This window comes from Condylostylus longicornis, unplaced genomic scaffold, assembly GCF_029603195.1.
Source record: "Condylostylus longicornis isolate FDR11 unplaced genomic scaffold, ASM2960319v2 ptg000010l, whole genome shotgun sequence".
Classification (NCBI taxonomy): Eukaryota; Metazoa; Arthropoda; class Insecta; order Diptera; family Dolichopodidae; genus Condylostylus; species Condylostylus longicornis.
In genome coordinates, this window is record NW_026577979.1 from 15,242,921 (window position 1) to 15,268,940 (window position 26,020).

The 26,020-nt window shown below is 25.3% G+C and overlaps 1 protein-coding gene across 10 annotated transcripts in view; it reads right to left on the reverse strand.

Moving 5' to 3' along the window:
- Positions 1-26,020, reverse strand: part of LOC129618696 (cytosolic purine 5'-nucleotidase) — a 120,877-nt gene that overhangs the window by 78,128 nt on the left and 16,729 nt on the right. The window contains exons 1-2 of one of the 10 annotated variants that reach the window (XM_055533609.1): positions 21,917-22,032; positions 19,175-19,909 (exon numbers count right to left, since the gene is read on the reverse strand). The exons of 8 other annotated variants lie outside the window; for them this stretch is intronic. In XM_055533609.1, coding sequence (XP_055389584.1) covers positions 19,175-19,662 — 488 coding nt within the window. In that variant the 5' untranslated portion in view covers positions 19,663-19,909; positions 21,917-22,032. Of the gene's footprint in view, positions 1-19,174; positions 19,910-21,514; positions 22,033-26,020 lie in introns of those variants that run through there. One more of the 10 variants, XM_055533608.1, reaches the window with a different exon arrangement.

Sequence of the window (26,020 nt, forward strand, 5' to 3'; positions counted from 1 at the left end):
ATTATAATTAATTAAGAACCATGTACGTATGTCATTTTATATGGGGTCATGCACAATATAAAAATAACGTATAAATTCCTGTTAAAATTAATGTTTGCGTTAATTGCTCCAACTTTTACTGTGTAATTATATTTTAAAGATAAACCATTATTATTATTAAAATTTGTTAAAAACTTATCCAATAACTTAATATGAGAGTTAATAGCAATTATTAAATATAATTTACCTTGTTGTATAAGAATAACAAATTTATTATTAAATTTCAAATGTAAATGAAAATAATGTAGTTTAAATCTCTGCTAAATTATAAATAGTTTTTAAATTCGATTATAAATGGCGGATCTTCCTGAATATTAAGGGTGTAATTATTTATGGTTTAAATTTGGGTTTCTACAGTTTATTTAAGTTTCAAATATTTCATTTACTCTAGATTACCTAACAACGTTTTTGTATTTAAGATAATTTTATTAAAAACAAATTGAAGCAAGAAAAACAAATTTTTGATTTTTAATTTTCAAATATTTTGTAGATCTCATTAATTATTGAAAATATTTTTAATGAACAAAAATAATTTTATATTCATTCCACCTTTTATACTTTATATCGTAAACGAAGATAAAAATATAGCGAAAGACAATTTAAATGATACAGTCGGAGCTCCATAACACAAATTATCATTTTGTAACAACACAGTTTGTGTTACAGAGAATTGGCCATACATACTCGTATATTTGTATATTTAAAACCACAAGTCGGTAACAGGTAAAATGTGATTAAATAAAAATTATGGTTTCCAAAATTTTGACAGATTTTATTTGGAACAGGCCGGGCACACTGCGTACAAAATGAAGCATAATAACTTTAAATAATAATTAAACTTTCTACAAATATTTAAACTGAGATCTAGTTGTTATTTGTGCGTAATAATGTTGGTCAAATACAAAATGTTATGTTATTAAACAGGGGAAATTAATTTGCAAAAAATGGACCATATGCAGGTCAGCTATACGCTGATGGCAACATATTTTTACATTCGATTAAATAAACTATTGAAAACCTTATAAGTTATTGTGATTTACTGACCGGAATATTTACTGTAAATTTATAGAGTGTAAGACACCTTTCATTTATTTTTCTCCTAATTTAAAAATTATCTTTTAATTTACACCATAACTTTAACTTTTAATTTCATTTCTTTTTTTTATCGGTTTTTTTTCCTCTATTTTTAAGGCACAATTAAACGAAACAACACTATTTTAGGAAGAATTATGCAAATTAGCTATTATTTTAATTGAAAACGACAGACACCAATGTTTTACTAATTTTTCAAAAGAAATCTAGCATAACTCATTAATAATTCAGTAAAGAATATTTTTTCCAATCCCTCTTTTTCCTCCAAAACTAGTAATATACAATATTAATAAATGCTTAATTAACTATCTGACAGTTGAATATTAAATAATAAATAATAAACAGCTATATGTATGTAATGATGAACAAAAATTTTTGTGAATAATTTATTTTGGCATCTGCCGGTTCCTCTCTGGAATTAACATAATTTTTCTTTTTCTTTACTGTCTGAGATATTATAAAAAAAATTATAAAGATTAATAATATTGCATAATAAAATTTAGAAAAAAAAATACGATAGAGCAAAACGAAGTCGATTTGACTATAGCTTTAGGAAATTTTGATTTTTCTTGTACATTTTGGGGTTACAGTCCCCCCTCCACTATTGATTGGTCAAACGAAAATTTGGGTTCGTATTTCGCATATATTTATCTCTCGTGGTCAGCGCACAATCTTCCTTATGCAATGCGGTCGGCAAAAATTATTGTTTTTTTTTTTAATTTAAAAATGAATTATAGATATTTAGATAAGCATCGATTCGGCAAATAAATACTTTTATCAACTTATGCTTTAACAGAAAAAGGCTCTCCTAAATTTTTCGTTTAATAGTGAACCCAACTTGTTATACCAGTCACTGACAGTTTTGACTGATATGTGCCACTGAGAGTGTAGAATTCACTAGCATATGTCTCTGTAAATTAACAGTAATTGACTTGTGTCACTGACAGTATGAACAATGACATATGTGAATAAAACCTGACAGTACTTGATACAAATACGTTGTTTTACAGAGAGAAAAGCAGTTTTATCTGGAATGAAGATTTTTGAACATTCTCTAACTATTCGAACTTAATTTCTGAAGCGATGCTACAAATTATGATGCGTAAAATAAAAAAATAATTAAATTGAATACAAAAATAATTTTCTAAATCATATTTAATTAGATTGCTTTATATGAATCTAATTCCTTTCTAAATTAACATTATTAAATTTTAATTTGTTATTCATAATGCATAAATTTGAAATATTTGCACTTATTTAAATAAGCTACACGTATATAATTAGTTTTCATATACATATGTGTATACATATTTGCAAAATGAGGCCATAAATCATTTTTGTGTTCCAGCTAAACACGAAATATTAATAATTTATTTCAAAGAAAATGTCGACACCGTCTGATGATTTTTATTTTAGATACCGAAATTACAACAAAAATAAAATTATGTAACATATGATTCCATTTTAGTTCTAAATAATAGTAAAAAATTTATATAGTAAATAAAATATTTAAAATACTTTAGAAATTAAGTTAACAAACAATCACATATAATTAAGATCATTTAATAAACAGGTGTTATTAAAGGCCAATTAAATTAATATAAAACTAAATTAAACAATAAAATTGTTGTGACGTGCAAGTAAGGTACAATATTAGAGAAGACAAGGGAAAAGTCAAGCGAAAATAAGAAGAGGGATAGTATTGTACTTCATTTTTATTAATGCAAAATTATTTCTGAATTGAAATAATTCAAAGAAAGGAAACTGAATTGAGATAATTAACTTGAGCGAAAAAACTTGGAAATGTGGAAGAAATTGATATGCAATAAAATTACTGCACTTTACTGATTTTTTTACTGCTTCAAACGGAAGCATTCCATATTGTTTTTCTTAGTTAAAACACCCACATACAATTCGTTCATTGAATACGATCGACGTTTTACAATGAAATATACTAAACAAATTTATAAGTAAGCACAAGTAAAAAATTCTTAAATGATAGTATAGACTCAAATTTTGCATTTGTATTCCCCTAAATAGTAGTGAGCCCAAAAGTAATATTTTGAGGAAAAATCATTGTTGTTTTTTAAAATATTATAAATTTAAAGCCAGTAAATTACATACCCAGGGAACTTCTATGTATTTTTAATAGAAATTAAAAGCTTCAACTCACCTGAAAAAAAAAAAAAAAATTAAGTTAATATCAAAATTTGCCTTAAATAATAAGCAATAAATTAAATAAACACAATTATTAATTAAAATAACTTTATAATTAAAATCCAATAGAGCAAAACACGCACTAATTATTTCATCGAACGGTATCGCCAATAAGGCTACCACCACTATAAACCATCATTGGTTTCTTCATTAAAATTCTATATTGCCTCAACAAACTAGAATAAATGAAGTCAATTTTAGATTTACTAATTACAAATGTCGAAATTAATGTTACAACTAAGTTGGCCCACTTGTCAAATTGAATTTATAAACCAACATCCAAACAATAATCAAAGAGTAAAGAGTATGGTTATTATTAAGTGATTTATTACGCACAATGCACAATCTTAATTGCACATTGTTTATTATTTTGGAAACGGACAGGGAGTGGTATCGCACTTTTTGGAAGCCGCTTAGGGCGCCGAATAACTCCGATCCTGGTGTGATAGTAACTAATAACTGCCTATTCATTAAAACTTTTATATGAAATAAATATTATAATGACCGTTTATTGTGAATATTATGGAAAACAAGCAAAATGTTATAGGACACCATTCAATAAACATTTTGGCACATTACTCGTATTAACTACAAATATTTTATGTTACGTTCTATATTTTGTCTTTAGATCGGGTTAAACCTAATATTGAAATTATTTTATTTTACGTAGCCATTATTTTCATTATGAAATTTCAATTCAAATCACTTTCACACCGACCGCATTGCATACAATAAAGGAAATTCGGATGGAACAAAGTGAAATCCTACTCAGAGCCAAATTTACGTTTTTCTAGGTATATGTTAACCAAAAGATTACTACGTCCTAAAAATTGGAAAGAAGTATTTAAAAGGCATTTTTATAATATTCTATAACATTTTCACTTAAATAGAGAACTGTGCTGCAGCATCAAATTTTTTTAATCTAAAATCATACCAAAAACTTAAAAAAGTTCAAATCAGTCTTCATTCCCAGTTAAAATTGAACATCATTCCAAATAATTGAATAGACTTCTCAATATTTTTTCTTCATTTATTTCAGGGAGTTAAGAAAAATTATGTAAGACATTTTTTTGGCTTGGTCCTTAGTCTTAAATTGTGATTGTTTGATATTTTTCGATTTTTTTTTTTGTATTCTTTTCTTTAGAAAATTTTTAAACTATTGGGTATGAAACAAAATTTAAATTTAGAAATTTTTAAATGTCACAAAAAATTTCTAAACATTTTTCTTATGCCTTCCTTGTTTTTTTTTTAAATTATTTCATCGAGCCCAAAATTTAATTTTCCACGAATATACATACATAAATATGTATATGTAAACTTTGAGGATTGACTATTAAGCAATACCTGATTTTTGTATGATAACTGATAACGGGATTTTCTGCCGCATCATAATTAAAATTTAAAACTTAAACTGCAACATGAAGGTAATATTATAACCAAAATGTAAAGTGCCAAAAAATATGTTTAAGATTTCGTATAGGTGAAGAACTACGAGACAATTTGAATCAATTGTTAATAACAGAAATAAATTAAAAATAATTCGCCCCTAACTTTAAAAAGTTTCTTCGTACATTTCCTCGTACATAGGAAAGAGGAAGTGCTTCTATGGAACAACTGACAATTTCCTTCAAAACAGTATAGTCATTACAAATTGGCTATAGCAAGGAATAGTACACATAGTTTTAAAATATTCTTCATAGAACTTTTCGTTGAATTTTTTTTCGAAATTCTATACTTCGACAAAAATTGTATTTTTACTCATTTTATTTGCTTTATCGTTTCATCTTTGTTTAAACGGAATACCAAAATCACTTTCGAGTGGATGTCAAAATAAAAATCATGTTTTTTGCTCTCCTAATAAACCTATTATGAAAATATTTGATAGAATTTATTGTTATAATCTTGAATTTAAATTGGATTCTCGTTAGACAAGTCTATCTAGACTCTCATTCAAATGATAGACTAATTAGTGGAGTTTGTAAGTTTATTTGCAAGTGAGAATATGACAACAAAAACAAATAAAAAAAACCATTCAAAGTGTGAAATTTTGAATAAATAATTTTTTTTTTGTGTAGTTGAGCTTTTACAAATTAGAATTGAAAATATTAAATATTTTTAACTATTATAAATGCTAATTGACCACTTTTAAAAATGAAGTGGGATAAAGTACTTAAAAAACTCTTCAAAAACTATTAGAGAAAAATGTATAAAATTTTAACATATCTGGCGCAATTAGAATAAAAATTACAACCATAATGCAAAATTTTAATCTTATTAAAAATTTAACGTTAACTAGAAAAAGCGCAATATTTGCTTAGATAATTAATTGCAGCTGTCTTTTGCATAATCGAGATATCCTCTAAGAGATTGTACAGATGGGATAACAGCATCCTGCGACCAGCATATAAGGATCTAGTTTGCTCAACCTCCTCCCGTTAAGTGTGAAAAAGCACTACTTAGAAACGCAACTTCTAATGAATTAAAGCAATTCAAAAAAACCCGGCAGACCACAGCTCCGCCGGAGTGAATAAATAGTACCCCAATATTTCTCTTTTCTTTCGAGTGACAGCCCCACAATACCCTAGACTCCTAGATACCTTTTTAAAGCTATAATAGAATTTTATAAAAGAATTTTAAACAAGAAATTCCTTTAATATTTATAAAAAGGATTTTAAAGAAATTCTCAATTCTGATATGAATATAAAATTACTACCAATTATTGCTAAGATATAATGACCTGAGATATAGACTCAATTGTATGTTTTTGCGCCGACTATAACTCAAAAACTGATTGAGCTAGTTCCCCAAATTTTCACAAATGATTTATTACAGTAAATGCCAAAATCTTATTTAAATCTTTGGTTAATGATCGTGGTACTGGTTCGGGTATCTACCATGCAACTTCAAAAATTAATTTGCATTATCTCAGAAATCATTGGAATTATAATATAGAAATTTCGTAAAAGCAAGATTCGTGATAAGATAACAAATTCATACGGGTATTTTTTCTCGTTTTTTTATACCCTGCACCTTCGGTATAAAAATTTTGTATACGTTTGTCCAATTATATTCTACATATGTTCTAAAAATTTTAATGGGATGGCTGCATCGGTTCGGATAGCTGCCATACAACTCCAACACCCAATGTTATATATTTGGAAAAATAATAAAGTCAGATTCATGAAATTTGGCAGTCGTATGTCCAATTATAGGTCAGATATATTCTTGAAGTTGTGGTTGAATTGCTTGACAGGTTCGAATACCTGCCATACAATTCCAAAAGCTAATTTTAAATATTTGGAATAATAATAAAGTCAGATCAGATTCATAAGATTTGGCAGTCGTGTGTCCAATTATAGGCCAGACATATCCGTGAAGTTTTTATAGTGCAGGGTGTAATTCAATCGGTTTATTCCAACTGAAACGTTTTTACTTGTTATATATTTAAAATCTCCCTTAAATTAGATACTTACATTTATAACAATTAAGTTTAAAATTTATATTAAAATTTAATGTAAATTAATTTTTTTTTAATCTTTTATTCATAAACTAAAAAATTTTCATTTATTTTTATGAATTTTAATAAAACTTTAATAACTTTTTGCTCAACTACTCTCTCTCTCTCCCTCTATATATATACAATATTATTTTCATTTAAATAACACAAAAGCTCCTGAATTATTTAAATTACATTACAAAAGATAAATAATAATAAAATAAATATTTATGATGCACACACATTTAATACATACTTAATATCTATATCTCTGAACTAAAATTTATTCATATGTAAAATAGAATGTGACTGCTGAATTAAAACAAATAGAAATAGAACATAAAAAGTATTGTAATATTTTTTAAAAATAGTATGCAAAATAAAAAGAAAAATACTAAATAATAAATAAAACGATTACATCCAAAGGGACATATGAGTTTCTATTGAAATTTACAAAAAGAAAAAAAAAATTTAAAACATCCTTACATCCTTATTAAATTTCTACTTTTTTTTCATCAATGCACACACCTTTATATGTAGCCTCATATAGCTTCTTGCAGTTATTTAAACTGATTTTCATAGCTGTTATATTTAACAAAATAAATTTTTCACATTTCTCACTCCTCCACCTCATCTGTCCCATTTCTACACTTCCGAAAAGGATTCAATATCAATTTGTAACTATTATTTTGTAATATAAAATGATTTCTGATTTTACTAAAATCAACATTCTATATACACTTGTATATAGTCACAAATTATTTCCACTAAAATGAACAGTGTATCCCAAGGTATATTAGAAAATTTATATGGCGTTTACATATTATTGAAAAAAAATTCGTTTAGTAAAAGAAAATTCGATTATTACTAAAGATTCAATTAGGATCTGAAAAAAAACATTACTTACAGGTTTCATTGATTGTGGTACATAAACTTTAAATTAAACTGTATGATAGCAGAAATAATTCCAACATAAAATCAAAAATGTACAAATATTTCCACAACCTACATGTGAACTCAGTTTTAAATTTAACTGAGTTCACATGTAGGTTTTTGTAAATTAAATTTATAGAAAAACTTTACTCTTTCAATAATATGTTCTTACCATTTATATATGCAATTTACAGAATTATATAAGTATTCTGCTATGTTTATGCAAATTATATACAAAAAAAATACATTTGAATTTTAGATACTAGGTGCGTATATATGTAAGTATATATAATTACACGTGTATACTAAATAGAATCTAATTTTTATTAGAATTTATATAGTATTTAAAGTAAATTGGTAGTGTTGATTTTACAAATAAAATAAATTTTAAACAATAAAACTATTGTGTTTAAATAAAATTATAAATTTAATAAAAGATATTTTGCATTCACGATTTACCAATGAAATTTTAAAAATATAAAAAAAGTGAGAGAAATTTAAAGAGTATTTAGAATTTTAAACACTCTTCAATGAGAAGTCATCAAGTACCTACAATTTCTGTGCTCTTTGGAGAGCTTCCTATCTCATTTAAAATAGAATGACACGAAAATTTCAATAAAATGAGATTTCAATGAAGCAAAACTCATAGACGAATGCATTCACTCACAGTCAGTCTTTTAAAAGTTTTTGTATTCATAAGACAGAAATTTTCTTATAAATTTAAAGAGCAAGCTTAGACCATTAACATCATTAATTACTTAGATTATATATAAAATGTAATTACCAAGGCACGCAAAAAGATTGTTACTAAAGAGAAATTTTATTTACTTCATAAACACTACAACGACAATACAAAATGCTAACGTAAGTAAATAGCTCCATATAATTAATATATTATGTAGTTCCAGAAATTTTTAATTCAGTAATTTATATTTGTATACTGAATTTAGCCTAGTTAAAGTTAAAGAACGTAACTGAATTCAACTGCCGGTTTAACATGTTTTGGAACAGAAGGAGGTGCAGTGTAATTATAATCAAATTAAGCGAGCAATTTAGCATTCACAATATTTCGAAAAGGAAATAAGGATAGCCGTGTCGTCAAAGTATCACCTTAGGTTCTTGTGTGGTTATTTTGTCAGTGTGGCTAACAAACTAATTGTAAGGACACTATTGCTTTTCTTAGTGCTCATTTAACCAACATTTTGACAAAACATACAACATCCAAGAGCTTCTGAAACTCAGGTTTAAAACAATAAAATCCCTTTTGTTAAAATTCAAAGTGAGTGACCTAAAATAGTTTTGTGCTGAATCATTGTGTTTGTGGAATAACGTACATGTAAATTAAATGAATTGGCATTTTTATATATGCATATTCAAATTTTTACATATTTTATGACCTTGAAAAAATATTTATGCTTAATTACATTTTTTCTTTAACATGAAGTTTAATTAAGTGTAAAGTGTACAAAAATACAAAGGATAGTTTTTAACTTTTTTTTGTATTGGAACCTTTAATTTTTAACCGAAATTTAATAAAAATTTACAAAAAAGTGAAAAAATTTATAGGAATTAAAATTACGGAAACAAAATGTTATTTAAGAATTTGAATTGAAAAAGTTCGGTTAAAAATTTAATGGCCAAGTATTTAAAACATATTCGAAAATACAACAATTCCAGAAACAAAATCGAGTTGACGAAACAATTATTGTATTTCCGAAATAAAATCAAATTTTCGATATACAAAATCGAATTTTTGGAAAAGTAATCAAAAGGAAACCTGGTCGATAAATCTAATTTAATATAAGCCCCGTGGTTGATAATTCAGAAAAATTTCTACTAATTAATCTTATATGGCAATTGTATATGCATTTAGGTAACCATGGGTTAAATCTCTTTCAACTGGTATATTTAGAAGTTCGCGTGACTCTCTAGGTTCTCTATACTTGTTATAATCTGTTATACTTATAAGGAGGATTTTTCAAACATTAGGTTTATGATTTTATGAATATATACATTTAAAAAAAATAAATTTTATGCAAGAGGAATATAACTTTATTATAATAAACTTATACACAGGTGTTTCTCATAAAAATCATATATTCATATCAATAGTTTTTAATACTTTATTGATATTGATTTCTAATGTTCAATCACATTATTCTTGTCATCAACGTTGTTAACCTTTTCAAAAATATTATATTAAATCAAATATATTTTTCATCTCATCTGTTTCTTGCAGTATATCAATTGTTAATAATCGAAATTCTATTTTTATCATATTTCAATAAATATCTTGTATATATTGTTTATATAAAGGCATGTATATTGTATATATATACAACATACACTAATATAATAAAATTATATATTAAATAAAAACCTGGTAAATATTTGTTTTTGATCCTTAAATTATTTATTTCCAGATTTTCTGAATTTTATATGTATTATACAACATTTCGGATTTATTAAAAAAAAAAATTTATGAATCTTGAAAATATTCTGAGACAAACAAACTTTCATAATACAACATACACTTAATAGATTGGTATTATATAAACGCATATTTATATAATATATGTTGTATATAGAAAGGTACAACCGTGTCGCACTAAAAGTAAAGTTGATATATATATAGATACCATATTAAGGAATCATAATAAAGGAAGGTTTCAGAATATTAATGCGAAATATGATTAGATTTTTGTAATAAATTGAAGTAAAAAATTTATTAAGTTTAAAGCTTCTATACATGTTCGAAGACATCTCATACATGTTCGCAATCACAATATCATTTAATTTATTGTAAATATTTGTTTAAAAATTTTTCTTTTTAATTTTGTTTGTATTTGTAAATTATTTGTGCTATTCAATATAAAACATTGTTAGAAGTCATTAGAGATATGATAATCGAAAGCCGAAACCTTATTTGTAAATGAGTCTTTTTGGGAATGTAGTCCGCTGCATTGCTATTAATAGCGGAATCGTTGATTTTTAATTTCTTAAGAAAATCGCAGTTATCTGCTTCTGAAAATGATGTTTATAACTAAAACTAAGCTTTCTGAAAATTTTGTACTATTCGTGCAACAGAATTAATACTTGTATAAGTAATGTCATACACGTTTTACAAGATTATGCAACAAAGAAATATTAATTTAAGCACATAATAAAATTTGCTGTTAATAATTTAATGTCAATAAATAAAGTTTATTAAAAAGTTCATTAACACTTTTAATAATTTTAGTTGTAGTTATGAATCAAATTACTTATAGTATACAATTGCAAAAGTTCATTATACAATTAGTGATTTCAACATGAGAACAATGATTAATTGTATGTTACGCAATGTTCCGTTAATTAATTTTTCAATAAAATTGTGCAATTATTCAATTATATTCATTTATTTCATTCCTGGATATTGTGTAAGAAATTATATTTAAAGTTATCTAATATCTTAACTTTTAGTGAATAAATAGGAAAGGGGAACCGTATACGTGGTGTTCTTATATTTTGCAAAATAAATTTTATTTGTTACCAGACTATTGCTTAGTTCAAGATGATTACTATTTTATTACCTAAGTACTAGGTAACTATCAGTTTCTATCCATAACTGCCATCTTTTAAAGGTAAAGGGATAGGTAAAAGAAAATATGTAATAGATTTGTGAGATTAAAAATTATTGGAAAGTTAATTAAAAAAGAAATACATTCAACTCTAACAAAACTAGCAAAGAAAACTAGATTATATAAAAACTTAATTACCAAATCTTTTGATCCCAACAGATGCTTTATTAATGTTGGTATTGAAGTCTTGAAAAATAGCATTATAATTACGCAAAATTATTGTCAAAGGATAGCATTCGTCCCATAATAGGTCGGATGCCAACGAATCTCACGCCGCTAGAGTTATGTGCTTTAATAAATAAAGATATAGAAAATAAGTTTCGTTAAAAAAGCAAAAACGTTTTGCAGGCTAATTGTGTATCTCCCGCTTTTAATTCTCTTACGTTTCAACAGCAGTTCACATGTTTTGAATTGAACACTTCTTCACAAAATATCAACTAAACTTGTCGTCTTTAAGAACAAAGTGAATTAATGGTGACTAAATTTTGTAGAAATTGCAAGAACGCACGTTTTCAAAAACTGCGCCAAAAATATGTCTTTACACATAAAGGTACTATCAAAAGCACAAACTTAAAAATCAAAAATAAAAAATTCGAAACAACTGAAAGAGATTCTTCTAACGAAACAAAAAATCTTAATTGCTACAAAAATGACAAATAGTCAAACATTCATCTTTTCGAATTTAATCCAAGGGAACACACATTCAAACCTATGTTAACAAATAATTTATCTTCCTCGTACCCCAAAAAATTCGGCAAAAAATTTATTTCAAAATTTATTTTATAAAAATTAGGGGGAATGAGATATTTCCCATTTATTAATGTTGTTCGAATGTATTTCAAGGTCATGTTACCGTTTTTACTTGTAACCTGTCAAATATTAAAACATTTTCTGTCATCAAAATAAAATTTTCTTGTTTGTTTTTTCTGCTACTTTTATCCTTTTTAACCAAAATTTTCATCTCTAAGCAAAATAGGATAACCTGATTTAAGTACTTTATATTGGAAATTTTCTATTTTAGAAACGTTTCCCTTTTCTTTTTCCACAAAGAGATATCGTAATATTAAAAACATTTGTAATTTAATTTAAACGAAAAAAAAACGTATGCAAAAAACAAAAATTTACAATTTAAGAATTGTGTAAAAGTTGAAATATTGTCTAGTCTCCAACCTACGTTTAAAATTTAGTGAAAAGGATGTTAAGAACAATATTCAATAAATTAATAAATTCCTTTTTATTTTTATTCCTTTGTTCTGATTCCAATTATTGTAAAGGGAAAAGCATGTAAATTGGGTTTAATATGCATAAAGTATAAAATTAATTTTATTGAAATAAAATTTTGTACAAGAATCGCTTGCTTGTACCTGATTATGCGATTTTGTAGTAATAATTTTGCAATAACACATGGAATTCCAATATTTTGGAAGCAAACAATTCTGGATTTATAAAATTAAATATTCGAAAAATGAATTTATCAATGCGAAATTATCATGATGGGCTAAATCTCTTTGTATTGATTTATGGGTTCTGTAAGAAATCGTACCACCTATTTTATGTAAATTAATTATAAATTTTAATTTTAAATGTAAAAACAAGCACGAGAACAATTCCAAAAATGCAAAAGTATTTTCCTGTCAGAGAACCAATAATTCACAATTTATTATTCTGTTAATGAACCCGGCTGGAAATTAATACTTTGAGAAAATTTTTTTCTCAGATATAGCTAAAAATGTATAATAAAGACCTGGTGGTCTTTCAACTCCTCTCTCCCTTCAGGTTCTGTTTACATATATGATCAAAGGCAACATTAATCTAGAATTAAGTCTGATAATTGTTTACTTATCAAACTAAAATATTCTGATGGAGGTCAGGCTTTACGTTAAAATTGAAAAATTTTGATTGTTGTTTAAAATTTTCACAAAATTTTGTTTGCCACCATTTTTAAAATCTAACTAGATTCCATTATTCCCCATCAGAAAAAGTCTTGTTGTCAAATAGTGTTTACATAAAATACTTTTGTCAGACTCATATTAAGTCATAGATTTTGTCATATATGTAAACAGAAACTTGGAAAATTATTAGTGCATTTTCTCAGTGACAAAATTGATGTCCGACAAGTTGAATCAAAATTGATGTATGCACTTATAAAATTTAAAAATATAAATTTGCTTTGTATTGACAAAGTTTCATTCTTTGGGAAACCGAAACCTATCTCAAAATTTCATCAAATACTTAAAAACAGAAATTATGCAATGAAAACTTACCAAAGCACATTTCTGTTGAGGAGTGCACAAACTTCTTGTCTTGCATACCTGATATTTAAATTCAATATTAAAGAACAATGTACGTCTTCGTTTCCAACATAATATACACATTTTATTGAATTATATTCAAAGTAAATCAGGGCTGGCCTATTATCCTTAATGGTTTAATTAAAATTTTTTTAATAATTTCCATTATATTTTTAATAACCCATTTTATTTTTTATATATTTTTAATGTAATGAAATTTTTTTAATGTTATTTTAATAAAGAACTTAACATGTAACAATGTTAAAATCTTAAATTACTCACATTAACATTTCGGAAAGACAACAAAATTAGTAATGGAATTTTTTAAAATAAGCCTTTTAAATAATTTTGAAATAAAAAATTAATTATGAATACGCGAACATTGTCGATGTCCTCCTACTTCAATCAATATTAAATTTATTTTTAAAGGTACAAAATAATATTTGCATTCTATATACAAGTTACATACATGTATAATAAATAATATTAAAATACATAGGTGAGTATACATAATAAAAGGATTTAGTCCTAAAATTAAAAAAACATTAGAAAAGCAACCATTTAGTAATATTATATTTGTTAAAGACCCCCCTATAACTACATACGTACATATATGCTTGTATATTTTTTGTTTTCATAGGACGAACTGATAATTGCGGTTAAGGTCACGTATATAAACATAAAATACATGCCCAATATTCTGTGGTTAAAATACCACTTAAATCTACTTAAATCATATGTTAATCGATTTGGATATAGATTCATTTAGGAGTCAAGGATTAAAAAAGAATGTAAATAAACCAATAATAAAATATGGTAAATTTTTGAAACCGCAAGGCAGACTAAAAAAATTAAAATAAAATGTCTGATAGGTTTAATATTATTGCCTTAATTTATTATTGTATAAATATTGGAATTTTACTTCAAACTTGAGAATACCAATGAATTTATTTACACAAGATTCTTACAACAATCCTTTTTTTTTGATGTTTCAGAAAAATGTCGGATAAAGATTTGAATAGAATCAATAATAGTAGAAATATTTAAATTATTAAACAAAATCTATACAATTAAATTTTATATTAGAAAAGTTGATTTCGGATTCATTCAAATTCTATATAGAAATCAAATAGTTTAAAAGGATTATTTAAGAGATGTACATGCAAAATCTTTTAAGTTTAATAACAAAATGAAATTGCATTGAGAAATCAATGTTGTCTTTAAAATTAAAAATTTTCATTGAGCTAGGTTATTTTTTGTTATTGAATATTTTAAAAAATATTACAAAATATGGGGTCGAAAAATCAATATAAATGTAAATGAAAAGAAATTTTTAAATGAAACATCGAAACTCACTCTAGTGTGGTTTTTCTTTTGTCAGAAATTATCAGAATAAGCCTATATCAGTTGCTCGTGAATTAATCGAGTGTAATTGTAGCCAGACAGAAAAATTGAATAACACGTACTCAATAATGGTATATACAATTTAAACGTCATAGGTTTTATTTTAATTTAAAAAAATGGAATCTGTCAAACTGAATTTGAGTAAATCTAACTTGAAAGTTTATTTTAGTTGTAGGCGTGATAACATCGAAATATTGTTATTTATAGAGCCAGGAATGGGTTAAGCTTTATACATTTTCAGAATTTTAAAATTTTCTTGTTAAGAAGATTGCTGGCATAATTTTCAATTTACGTATTTATTTCGGAAGAAGATATTAAGTTTAACACTAAAAATTGCACAAACAACAACAGAATTGGAGTAAATCGGTTACCATGGCAATAAAAGAATAATGGTAGATTGTAAAAGCAGCATAAAAAGTAATTATAATACGAAAATTTCATTTGCCATTTAGCAGACTTACAAATAAAACGCTAATAAAATTAAATTGTTCACAAATTTTCATAAGAACTTAAGTCTATATCATTGATTAAAATAAGGAAAAGCAACCAATATTGAACCAAAAAATTCCGAGTACTATAGAAAATTAAATCAACTTCACTAAAAATTAAAATTTGTAATTTAAACGAACGTTAAATAAAATGTTATGTAATTGAAAAATTCATACAAAAATCAGAGAAAAATTACATTTTTTAATCACAATATGCAATTTTATTCACAATTGTTCTCCTAAAGTTATGCAAACTTATTTATTATATATTTTAAAAATTGAAATTATGTGGGAATTTCAATAATAATTCGCATATCTACATTTAATTTTCATTGTGTTATTAGAATAGCTACACGGCTACAAGCATAAACTACATAATGTGTGCATATGTACATATATATATACACATAAATAAATAAACTTAACAATTATAATCATTAATCATAATTTATTTGGTGTTAGTTGAAAAAATATTAACAGGGAAGAAAAAAAAATATTTTTCAAAGCTTATCTCTTTTATATTTTGTTTTGAATACCAATAATCTCTAAAGTTGCTATGAGATTTTTAAAATTATCAATATCAAATAAAGTTTCAATAAATGTTGGCACTAAAATGCTAAATAAAATCAGAGATTGGAAATATTAAAAAAAATTTAAAATTAAAAACTCTATTTTGTACAATAATAGTTTTAATTTTGTGAAAACTGCTTAAAAATTTAAAAGGTCTTCAAAAATTTTTAATAAAAGTGAATAATTAATTTATGTAATAATATTATTTCAGCTTAAGCACAATTGTAATTCAGCTGAAGCATAAATTGCTGAATTGAACTTAAACGCAAATTTATGAATTCAATTGAACAACCACAATAACAATTTAGGAAGTGCAGCATAATTTTATTGTATCCTAGTACATTTACTTAATTACGTACCTAAATGCAAATCAATTTACAATTTCTTTTATTCAGCAATGCAAATTACACTAAGTCCTCGAAATACGACATCTTTTCATACAACATTTCGAATCACGGCACAATATAAATTTAGACCATTTTTATTCGGCTTGCGACATTATTCCTGATACGACATTAAAAATTAAAAATTTTTTTTGTTTTTGACAGATTTTACTGTTTTTTGAATAAAAATCTATACCAAATTTAGTTATAAGATACAAGACTAAAGCACATACTTCAATAAATAACTCTTCTAACTAGTTAAAAACTTCTAGTCATTAGTTAAAAATTCGAATTGAAGAACTTGTCAATTCAATCAGATTTTATTTATTTTCTGTTGTAACATTGAATTTTTTTGGTTTCATTAATGTATTTTGTTGCTTTTTTTTAAACTTTATTACCTTTTTTTAAAAAATAGCTCAATTATATTATAAAATAGTTTGGCCTAATTCACTTTTTGTTTTCATACATTTTTTTCCTACTCAAACAACAATTCGAGTTGCGACATAAAATTCTGAAACCAAAAATGTCGTAACTCGAGGACTTAGTGTATATTGCTGAATAATCGTACAATGACACTGCATTCCCAAAAAAACACAAAGTTTTTTTTATACATTTCCGGATAGAAATTTTCATTTGTTGACATTGACATTTCTCTTTAGATAGGCTTTATAGATATAATTCACTATCATCCTTAAAATATGCAGCCAAATTCCAATATTTTGCACCAAAATTTAACTTAACAAGTCAAAAATCAGCATTATGTCAATTTAAATATTAACCAATATATACCAGTAATAGTTATTGTCAAAATTTTAGAAAGAGAATCCTGAATTTATAGAATGTACATTTTGCTATTTTTTGCGTTTCGACAACGCGTTTTATATAATTCCGAACGCATAACATTGTAAATTTTTTTTTAAATACAATACGGAACGTGATAAATCGTTATAATTTGTACAATATGGAACAATGCCTTTATTTACTAATTTGCCCCTATATATGTAGCTGGCAATAATTCCAAAAAAGATACAAAAATACTTTTTATCATATTATGTAAAAACGGATTAATAAAAATATTTTATGCTAATTAGTCGTTAAGTCCTTAGAAGCAACGTTAAATCTTGTTGTGTATGATTTCAATTAAATTAAAAACAAATTATTTTATTTCTCAAGAATAATTAATATTACTAAAAATTAAATTTATATATTATATACGAATTATTGAGAAGAGTTATTTATAATAATAAAAAAATTAAATTATTTACTGGAAAGGATTAACTTTTTATAATGAATTTTATTCAATATTAAATTATGATGAGTCATTTAACTGTAAAACTTCTTATGCAATTTCATTATTTTATTTATATAATATGTAGGTAATTAATTATTGTAATTATCATAATGCAACCATAAATAATTTTATAAATAATTTCAATTTTTATTTTTTTACAAGAAAGTATGTATTAGTAAGTATATTTGCTTAATAAATTAAATTACATTCCTTAAATTTCAATTAGTAACAGAATTTATACACAGTAGAATAAAATTTGCATGTTTTTGCATTTTAGCGATATGCAAGTATTCTAGCAAAATTGCATTGAATAAAGTTGAAAATGCAAATTAATATTAATGTACAATGTTCAACAGATTGGGTTCCAGAAGTTTTTGTTCCCCGATATATTGACAATAGTGAAAATAAGTTTTCATTTTTAGGTGAAATATTATTCACTTTGTTTCCTGTTTAGTAAGTCAGCGCAGCGATTTCCAAATTTTGATACAAATATTTTAAAGAGAAGAACTAAGAGGTTCCTAATTTTAGTTTTCTAAGCCAATCATGTATCATATTTGGTTTCTGTTAAGAATTCCGTTGTTGGCCCCATTGCTAACAGCTTTCTTCGAAAGCTTTCGAAACTATATAATGTATATGCATTTCATTCACCGACTAAAAATATTTTTTAATTTTTTTTGACAATTTTTATTTATTTAGTTAGACCGAAGGCAACACACTTCTACAATCCAAATTAATGACTTCTTTTTCCCCTGCAACTGTTATCTACATACAGTTAACAACATAGCTGCGGTCCACATGAATTTTTAGAAAAAAAAACGATTTAAGAATTATCAGTATAAATGTAACATTTATTTAGAGAAAAGTCCTTATTTCAATTTTAAAACTTTCTCGTTACAAGCTTGCTTTATAAAGTCTTCCATTGAAAAAAGAAAAACCTGAGATTATCTCCCATGACGCAATATAATAAATGTAAAACAAACACATTTCCCCATTACAATTAGCTTGAATAACATTAAAGTTTTCGGAACAGATCCTAAATCATTTCATATTTTCTTTTATGATTTAAGTTAAGTACAAAGAAGGAAAAGGTTCCATAAAATATGCCAATAAATTTTCTTAAATATAAAAAACTTTCTCTTATTTTTTTAAATTACAATTAAATTTACGTTTTGTTTTATTTTATAAAAGAAAATATTAAACCTTCGAAAACTAATTTTGTCCTTAATCCTTTTTTCTCAGAAAAAGTATAAAAAAAATTGAATTCTAAATGTGTACATAACCTCGAAATTTGCTTATACACATACACCTACGTACATTCATGCGTACGTATGATTTATTTTCAATTCTTACCTGTGCTGTGATTCACGTTTATGTTCCATTTTATCACCATGCAAAAATGACATATCTAATTCTGTTTCACCAAATGTAAATGAACGAGAACGCATTTCATCTTGAAATTCATTAAGATTACCATTGAATCCGTTAACAAAAAGGAAATTTCCATTTAAATTTGATGAATTTCCATTTGAATTGTAAATGCCGTTGTTGTTAACACCATTATAACAAGTAAAATAATTATGGCCACCACTACCATTTTGAAAATATAAATTTAATTTGTTATGATTTTGCTTTGATTGTTGTTGTTTTTGTTGCTGACCAAATGTAATACCGTTAGAAGTAGTAGCAATAGCTGGCATAGGTAAGGTACTTTCATCTGATGTTATTAAAATTTCTGTTCGATTGGAACTTGAATTTGCGCGGGCTCTTAATTGTTCTGGTGTAGCTGGCGGACTGCCAGGATTTAAACATTCAAAGGCATCTTGTGATAATTCTGGCATTGTGAAAAAGTTTGTTTTTTTCCCCCTTTGTTTGAATTTATTTATTAAAATTTGTTTTCCGATGTAATTTATTCACAGTAATTTAAATTTCTTATGAAAAAGCGTGGTAATAATAAAATATTTTATGAAAGAGCGAATTTTTCCACTTCAATTTATTTTCAAAATTTTAAATTTTTTTTTCTCAATGTTTTTGTGTTCTAAATGTCTTTTGTTAAGAGTTTCAATTGAATTGAAAAGAAATTTGTACCTTAAAATAGACGATTATTCCTTTACCTTTTCTTATTAGGTTTTTTTTTAATTTTGGTTGTAATAATATTTTGTCAAATAGATTGAATTGAAGAAAATTCTACTGGTTTCCTACCTATAGAATCAAAAGTATCGGATTGCATGAATAGAAATTATTAGAATAATGAAAGGTCAAAGGTTTTTCCTAAAGTTGGTGAGAAATCAACAACTTTGTATGACGCAAATTAAAAATGAGTAATTTAGCGAATTTTCACAAATTTATTCGGCACAATTTTGGAATTTATTCAAAGAAAATCATGTCTAATAGACAAAATGTTAAAGAACTCCTTTAAATTATACTCAAGATTAAGACATCACAATATTTAATGAAACAAAAGTTTTTATAAAATTATTAGTACTCTGAAGGCTTAGAATTCAGAGCTTCAAAGTTCAAGAAAGGGGACCGGAATAAAGGAAAACTGTTTCTCAATATATTTTCATTTGCCTAGAGCAAAATTTTGTATACTACATTCAAAAAATCATTCTTCCCAGACCTCAGTTTCAATCAATTGTGAATTATAACAAACGATTTATGCCATAACGAATTCAAACTAAATTTCAAACTTTCTAAATAAAATTAAATAGTGTCAAATGAAAACTAAATTTTTCTTAATAACAAACCTTAATAAAAATAAAAACACAAATAAGAACATAAAGGGAATAAAAAATAAAGATTGAAGACCTTTTTCGGAATCTATAAGGTATCGTGGAATCAATTTTTAAGCGTGACACTGAACAAAACTTATAGAATTTCTAACCAATTATTTAATAATTTCTACGCGGCATACAAAGTCATAATAAATTAAAATTTTTTTAAACCCTGTTCAGTATATATTTTACAGGATTAGAAATCTTGCAAGATCCATTTCAACAAAATTTGTCTAGATTACCGCATAATCAATCATATTTGTTGAATTTTTCCCTTAAAAGTATCTTACATGAAAGGTACCCGTTCAAATGGATCAATCTAATTCATTTGAAAATAATAAATTTGATATTTCAAATTTGCAAATGCAATGCAAATTCTGAAGTTCGAAAAGGACATAAGTGACTATGCTATGAGAATTCAAATTTTGAAACTTTTAAATTCAAAAAAGAGAAAAAAAATCTCATGCGTGTATAGAGAAATTGTCAGATGTCTACCCTACATTTCTGATATTTCTTTGTTGCTGAATAAATTTCCGAATGTACTCTATTACAGCGAGTAATTTACGAACGATTTATACAAATTAGGGCTATTCTAGAACTGCTTTAACGAAAACCCACATAATACACTTTATTAATTTATTTTAAAATGGTATATTTGAAAATCTCTTCAATTCATCCTATTTTAATTTCAATTTACAAATGTTAAGAAAAATTACTTTGTCTTATAACAGACTATAAAATATAAATTAAAACCCAAAAAGAAAAATGGTAAGGAGTAACTAATTTAATTTTTGTATTATAATGTTTGTCCGTCTTTTTTTTATATTTCGGACACTTTATTCTGTCTTAACAATTAATTTTTTAACACTTTTCAAAAATTAATTATTTTCACAAATAAAATTAGTCTTCAACTTTATACTTTCTAATTTGCTCTCCAGTAAAAATTGAATAGCTTTATGAACTAAAGAACAACTAAACTAAAATGTTGCTAAACAAATTATCGTCAACAATTTTCTCTTTTCTTTATTTACAAAACAAATTTGAGTTTTTTTTCTACCACACACACACTCTAGCAATTTTTTTTATCATCAACATGAATCACCATTGAATTTAGAATTTACAGAGAAATTTTCCACGTTTATTGTTTATCATTTAAAAAAAAAAAATTTCCGCCTAAAATTTTGTAAAAGTGTGCGTATTTCTTAGAGTGCTCATGAAATAAACAAGAATTTCTAAATAAAATAAACCACGTAAATTAGAAAAATAATATTTTTCCAATAAAAATTTTTTTTTATCAATTTTTTTTAATTTATTTGTTTACTTTTTTAATTCAAATTTGAGTATTTTAATATTTGTAATAAATTGAAAAATAAATTTTTTCTTCAATAATTTTTGTGTTGTCCAAGATTTTTTTTTTCACTATTTTTCCTTCAGATTATTTACTAATTTCACTGACGGTTTCAATAACACTAAATTAAAAAAAAAATATTTTATAATTTTAATAAAATTTTAATTTTTTCAGATTCATTACGTGGGTACGTGTACGGAATCGAATCTTTATCGAATGTTTTTGTTTTCAAAATGAAATTCATAAAAGAAATACAAAAATAAAAAAAAATATCAAAGAAAATAAAAATAATTTAAATCAAATAACAAAAATAGAAAGGACGCTTAAAAATTGATTTTGTTTATCATCAGAGTGATGCAAAACTGATTAGAAATGTTTTGGTCTTTGTTTTTCTTTTTAAAATATACATGCACACACAAACATTAATTAATTTTTGAATGTTAGAATATTTAGTATGATAAGCACATAATCGACCTGGCGGGTTTCTGAATCTTTTATACAAAATTCAATAAATTTATTTTTGTTAGTTTCGTAAAAGGGTTTAAGAATTTAACAAATTTTCTTAAACCCTCCTTATATTTCAAATTGTTCTTACCGTTCCTTATATTTCAAATTGAATCTTAAAGAAATTTAAAAAAAAAAAAAAGAAACGTCTAGATAAAACTTGAATATGAGGTTCTAAAAATTTTTTTGAATAATGTTCTCGGAGAATTTGTTAGTTCAAATGTTCAACACTAATTTTATCTCCGTAAGCAATTTAGTTTAAAAGTGTAAGCTTAAATTTGACTCTTAAAATTGTTCGCAATCCCGAAGCATACCTGAATTTTTTCGAAAAGTTTACTTGTTCGTCATATTCTCAAAACAAGTTGACTCGAAAACTCAAATGTTCCATGCATTCAGATATTTAAATATGTCGATGTCAAAAAAAAAATATTGAAACTTAATTCAAACACCTAATATTATGAACTTAAGAAAATATTCAATTAAAAACGAATGATACGTCATTACAATTGGCATGGTAGTAAAACCTAGTTGAGTTAACTTGGAAATAACTCTGCTTTAAAACGAATCAATGCACTTACAAACCACTGGAAACTTCATTTTCTTTGCACAAATCACTGAATTTTCCTTTAAGCAATATATTTTAACAAGTTGGATAAAAATGAATATTTTACACAGGAAAAATAGATTAAATCTTCTAGCTGAGCCTAGCGTATAAAGAACAAAAATAATTAAAGTGAGAAACCGTGCTTACCGTAAGGTGCACGAACCAAAAGTACTTTATGTTAAAGGGTTCTTCATTTATTATTATGATTGGATAAAACATATTTAATAATTTTTGTAATTGCGATTGCAATTTAATACAAATGTTGGCCACGATTATTTATTGAGATCGCAATTCTTATATAAGCAAGAATAATTGTACAACAATCTTTTTGCTGTCAAAAAGTTTATTCTTTCTGATTTTGCTAATTTTTACAATTTTCCGGTAATAAAATCATCAATAAGTAAATTTTAAACATTTTAGTATTCAGTAGCTATTTTGTTTATTTCATAAATTGCAAGACTGCATTTAAGTAGATTATCAGTAATTGTTATCAACATTTAGTTTTACGCAATTCTGAAATTGCATTTAATTGAATATTGATAACAAAATTAAATAATAAAAATTATTTATTACTGTTTCCTTAATTCCTCTTATAAATTCATCTTGCTTTTTGTTATTTTGGTTGGGTTAGATGCAATTTGTGTCTACGAAAGCTTTTTTAATTATTTTTCAAATTTATAATATTTGTAGCTTTATATAAACCATAACAAATCTTATTAAAATATATTAGAAATTTTAAAATGCCAATTCAATGTAAGCAAAAAGAAATTTAACAATATTTAGCTAACAAATAAATAAAATAAAAGTCAAACCTAATCCGAAAGGAAAACTAAACTTTGAGAACTTAAGGTTATTGGTTAATTACAAAATCAATCTGTTGAATTCAATTTTTTAGATCCGAAACCTGAATTTAAGTCTTATTTCAGGTAAAAATGAGCTATTCTCAAAAGTATATCTGTTTTGATTAATTTAATAATTAATGAACAAATTCGAATGTAAAACTTAAGACTCAATCTATACACATTTAAAAGCAAAAATTTTGATTTTGACCCTCGAAGGCATATTTGCACCAATACTTGTATAATATTATGGTAATACAAAAAATACAGTTTTATAAATAAATAAATTCTCGAGAAATTTGCAAATTAGGGCAAAGGACGATGACTTTTATTACAAGTTTTTGTTTTTCGGAGTTCAAAATCGTTATCACTTCAAAAATTTAATATTGCTATTGTTATAATTTATACCCGTACTGACGAGCGTTCGAAAGGTATTATAAATTTATCATTCCGTTTATAACGCTAGAAAATATTTTAAAAGCCTTTATTAGTATCACAGTATTAGTATTGAATGGAGTAACAGTGTCAATATTCCATTAAAACTCAATTATGATTGTATAAGTGGTTGCAATAGTTGCCATACGGCTCCAATAAATAAGTGTAAAGTTATATCTCGGAAATTATGAGACACATAGTATTCAAATATTATATTAATTAGTAGAATGTTGGAGCCACTCTTCCAGTAAGATTTGGTTGTGGTTGTATAAGTTCTTAAAATAGCTTTCATACAAATTTGAAAATAATTTGGGCTTAACCCAAATGAAGTGCAAGTGCAACCCAATTCAGTATTAGAACCATTCTGAAAAATTTTAATAGTAAATCTTTTTGCTAGTTCTTGATAAACAATGGTACAGGTACCACATAGTTGGTATAGTCAACTTTATTTTTTCTCGTTTTATGTTAATTTTCAACACACTTTTGTACTTAAAAAATTAATCAGAATTGGGGAAAATATTTTTAATAATTTTTCACTGGCTTGCGTATCTTTATATAATTTTAAAATTTATTTTATTTTTATTTTTACAAATTTATTTATAAAATTTATATACGAAATTAAATAAGCGGAAATTTAATTTTAATGTTTTATAGATTTATTTTCTTATGTAAATGGCAGACAGATACGAGTAACAATATAAAAATGATATTTAATTGAAAAATTAGTTTGAGCATCACTTAAGAACACCTATGTATGCATAAAATAAGAAAAACATTTTGCTCTGCCATTTTTTTTTTTTGCAGGTTTTATTTTTGTAACCGAATAAATTTAAATTTTGTTAATGTTTTTTACGCTTACACTAACAAAAAACGAAACAAATTTAAGGTACGGCTCGTGTTACATGTTTATATTAAACTAAAAACAAAAAAAAATAAAAATAAAAATAAAAATGTAGTAAAATGAAAAACATGACAACGACAAGTGATGCTAAACAAGAGCACACCGAACGTCAAAATTCAAAAGAAAATTATTCTTAGTTTTTTGTCATTTTTTTATGAAAATCCTATTGAATTTTTTTTATTTTCTTGCCTACACAGAAAAAGGTACAAAAAACTGAAGAGTATATTAAATTTCTATAACGAATAACGAAACACTCATTCTGCATTTTACTTTTATAGCAACAGGGTGAGAAATTGAGTAAAAACTATGTGCATATATTCGTGTAACGGAATTTATTTTTAAAGAGAGAAAGCGAGGGAAAAATTGAGTCGGAACATACAGAATCAGTACCTATGTTTTGTTACCCATGTTTCAAGGTTGACAAAATTTAATCGGTATTTTTTTACATATTTCAAGATAACAAGTTAAATTTTTTCAACCCGTGTAAACCAACTGAATTGTATCCTTTACCTTGACAATCTGAGTTTAAAAAATTTATTTTTGAAATATTTAGAATTAGCTTTCATTGTTGTATGGCAATTACTTGAACCTATCAAATCAACTACAGAAACTTCACGGATGTGTCTGAATTATTATTGGAAACACTGCTGCCAAATTTCATTAATCTAACTTTATTATCTTTTCAAAAATTTAAGTTTTTGCAACTAACTCTTGGAATTGTATGACAACTATCCGAACCGAACCATTCCAAAAAAACTTCAGCGATATATGTGACATATTACTGGATACTCGAC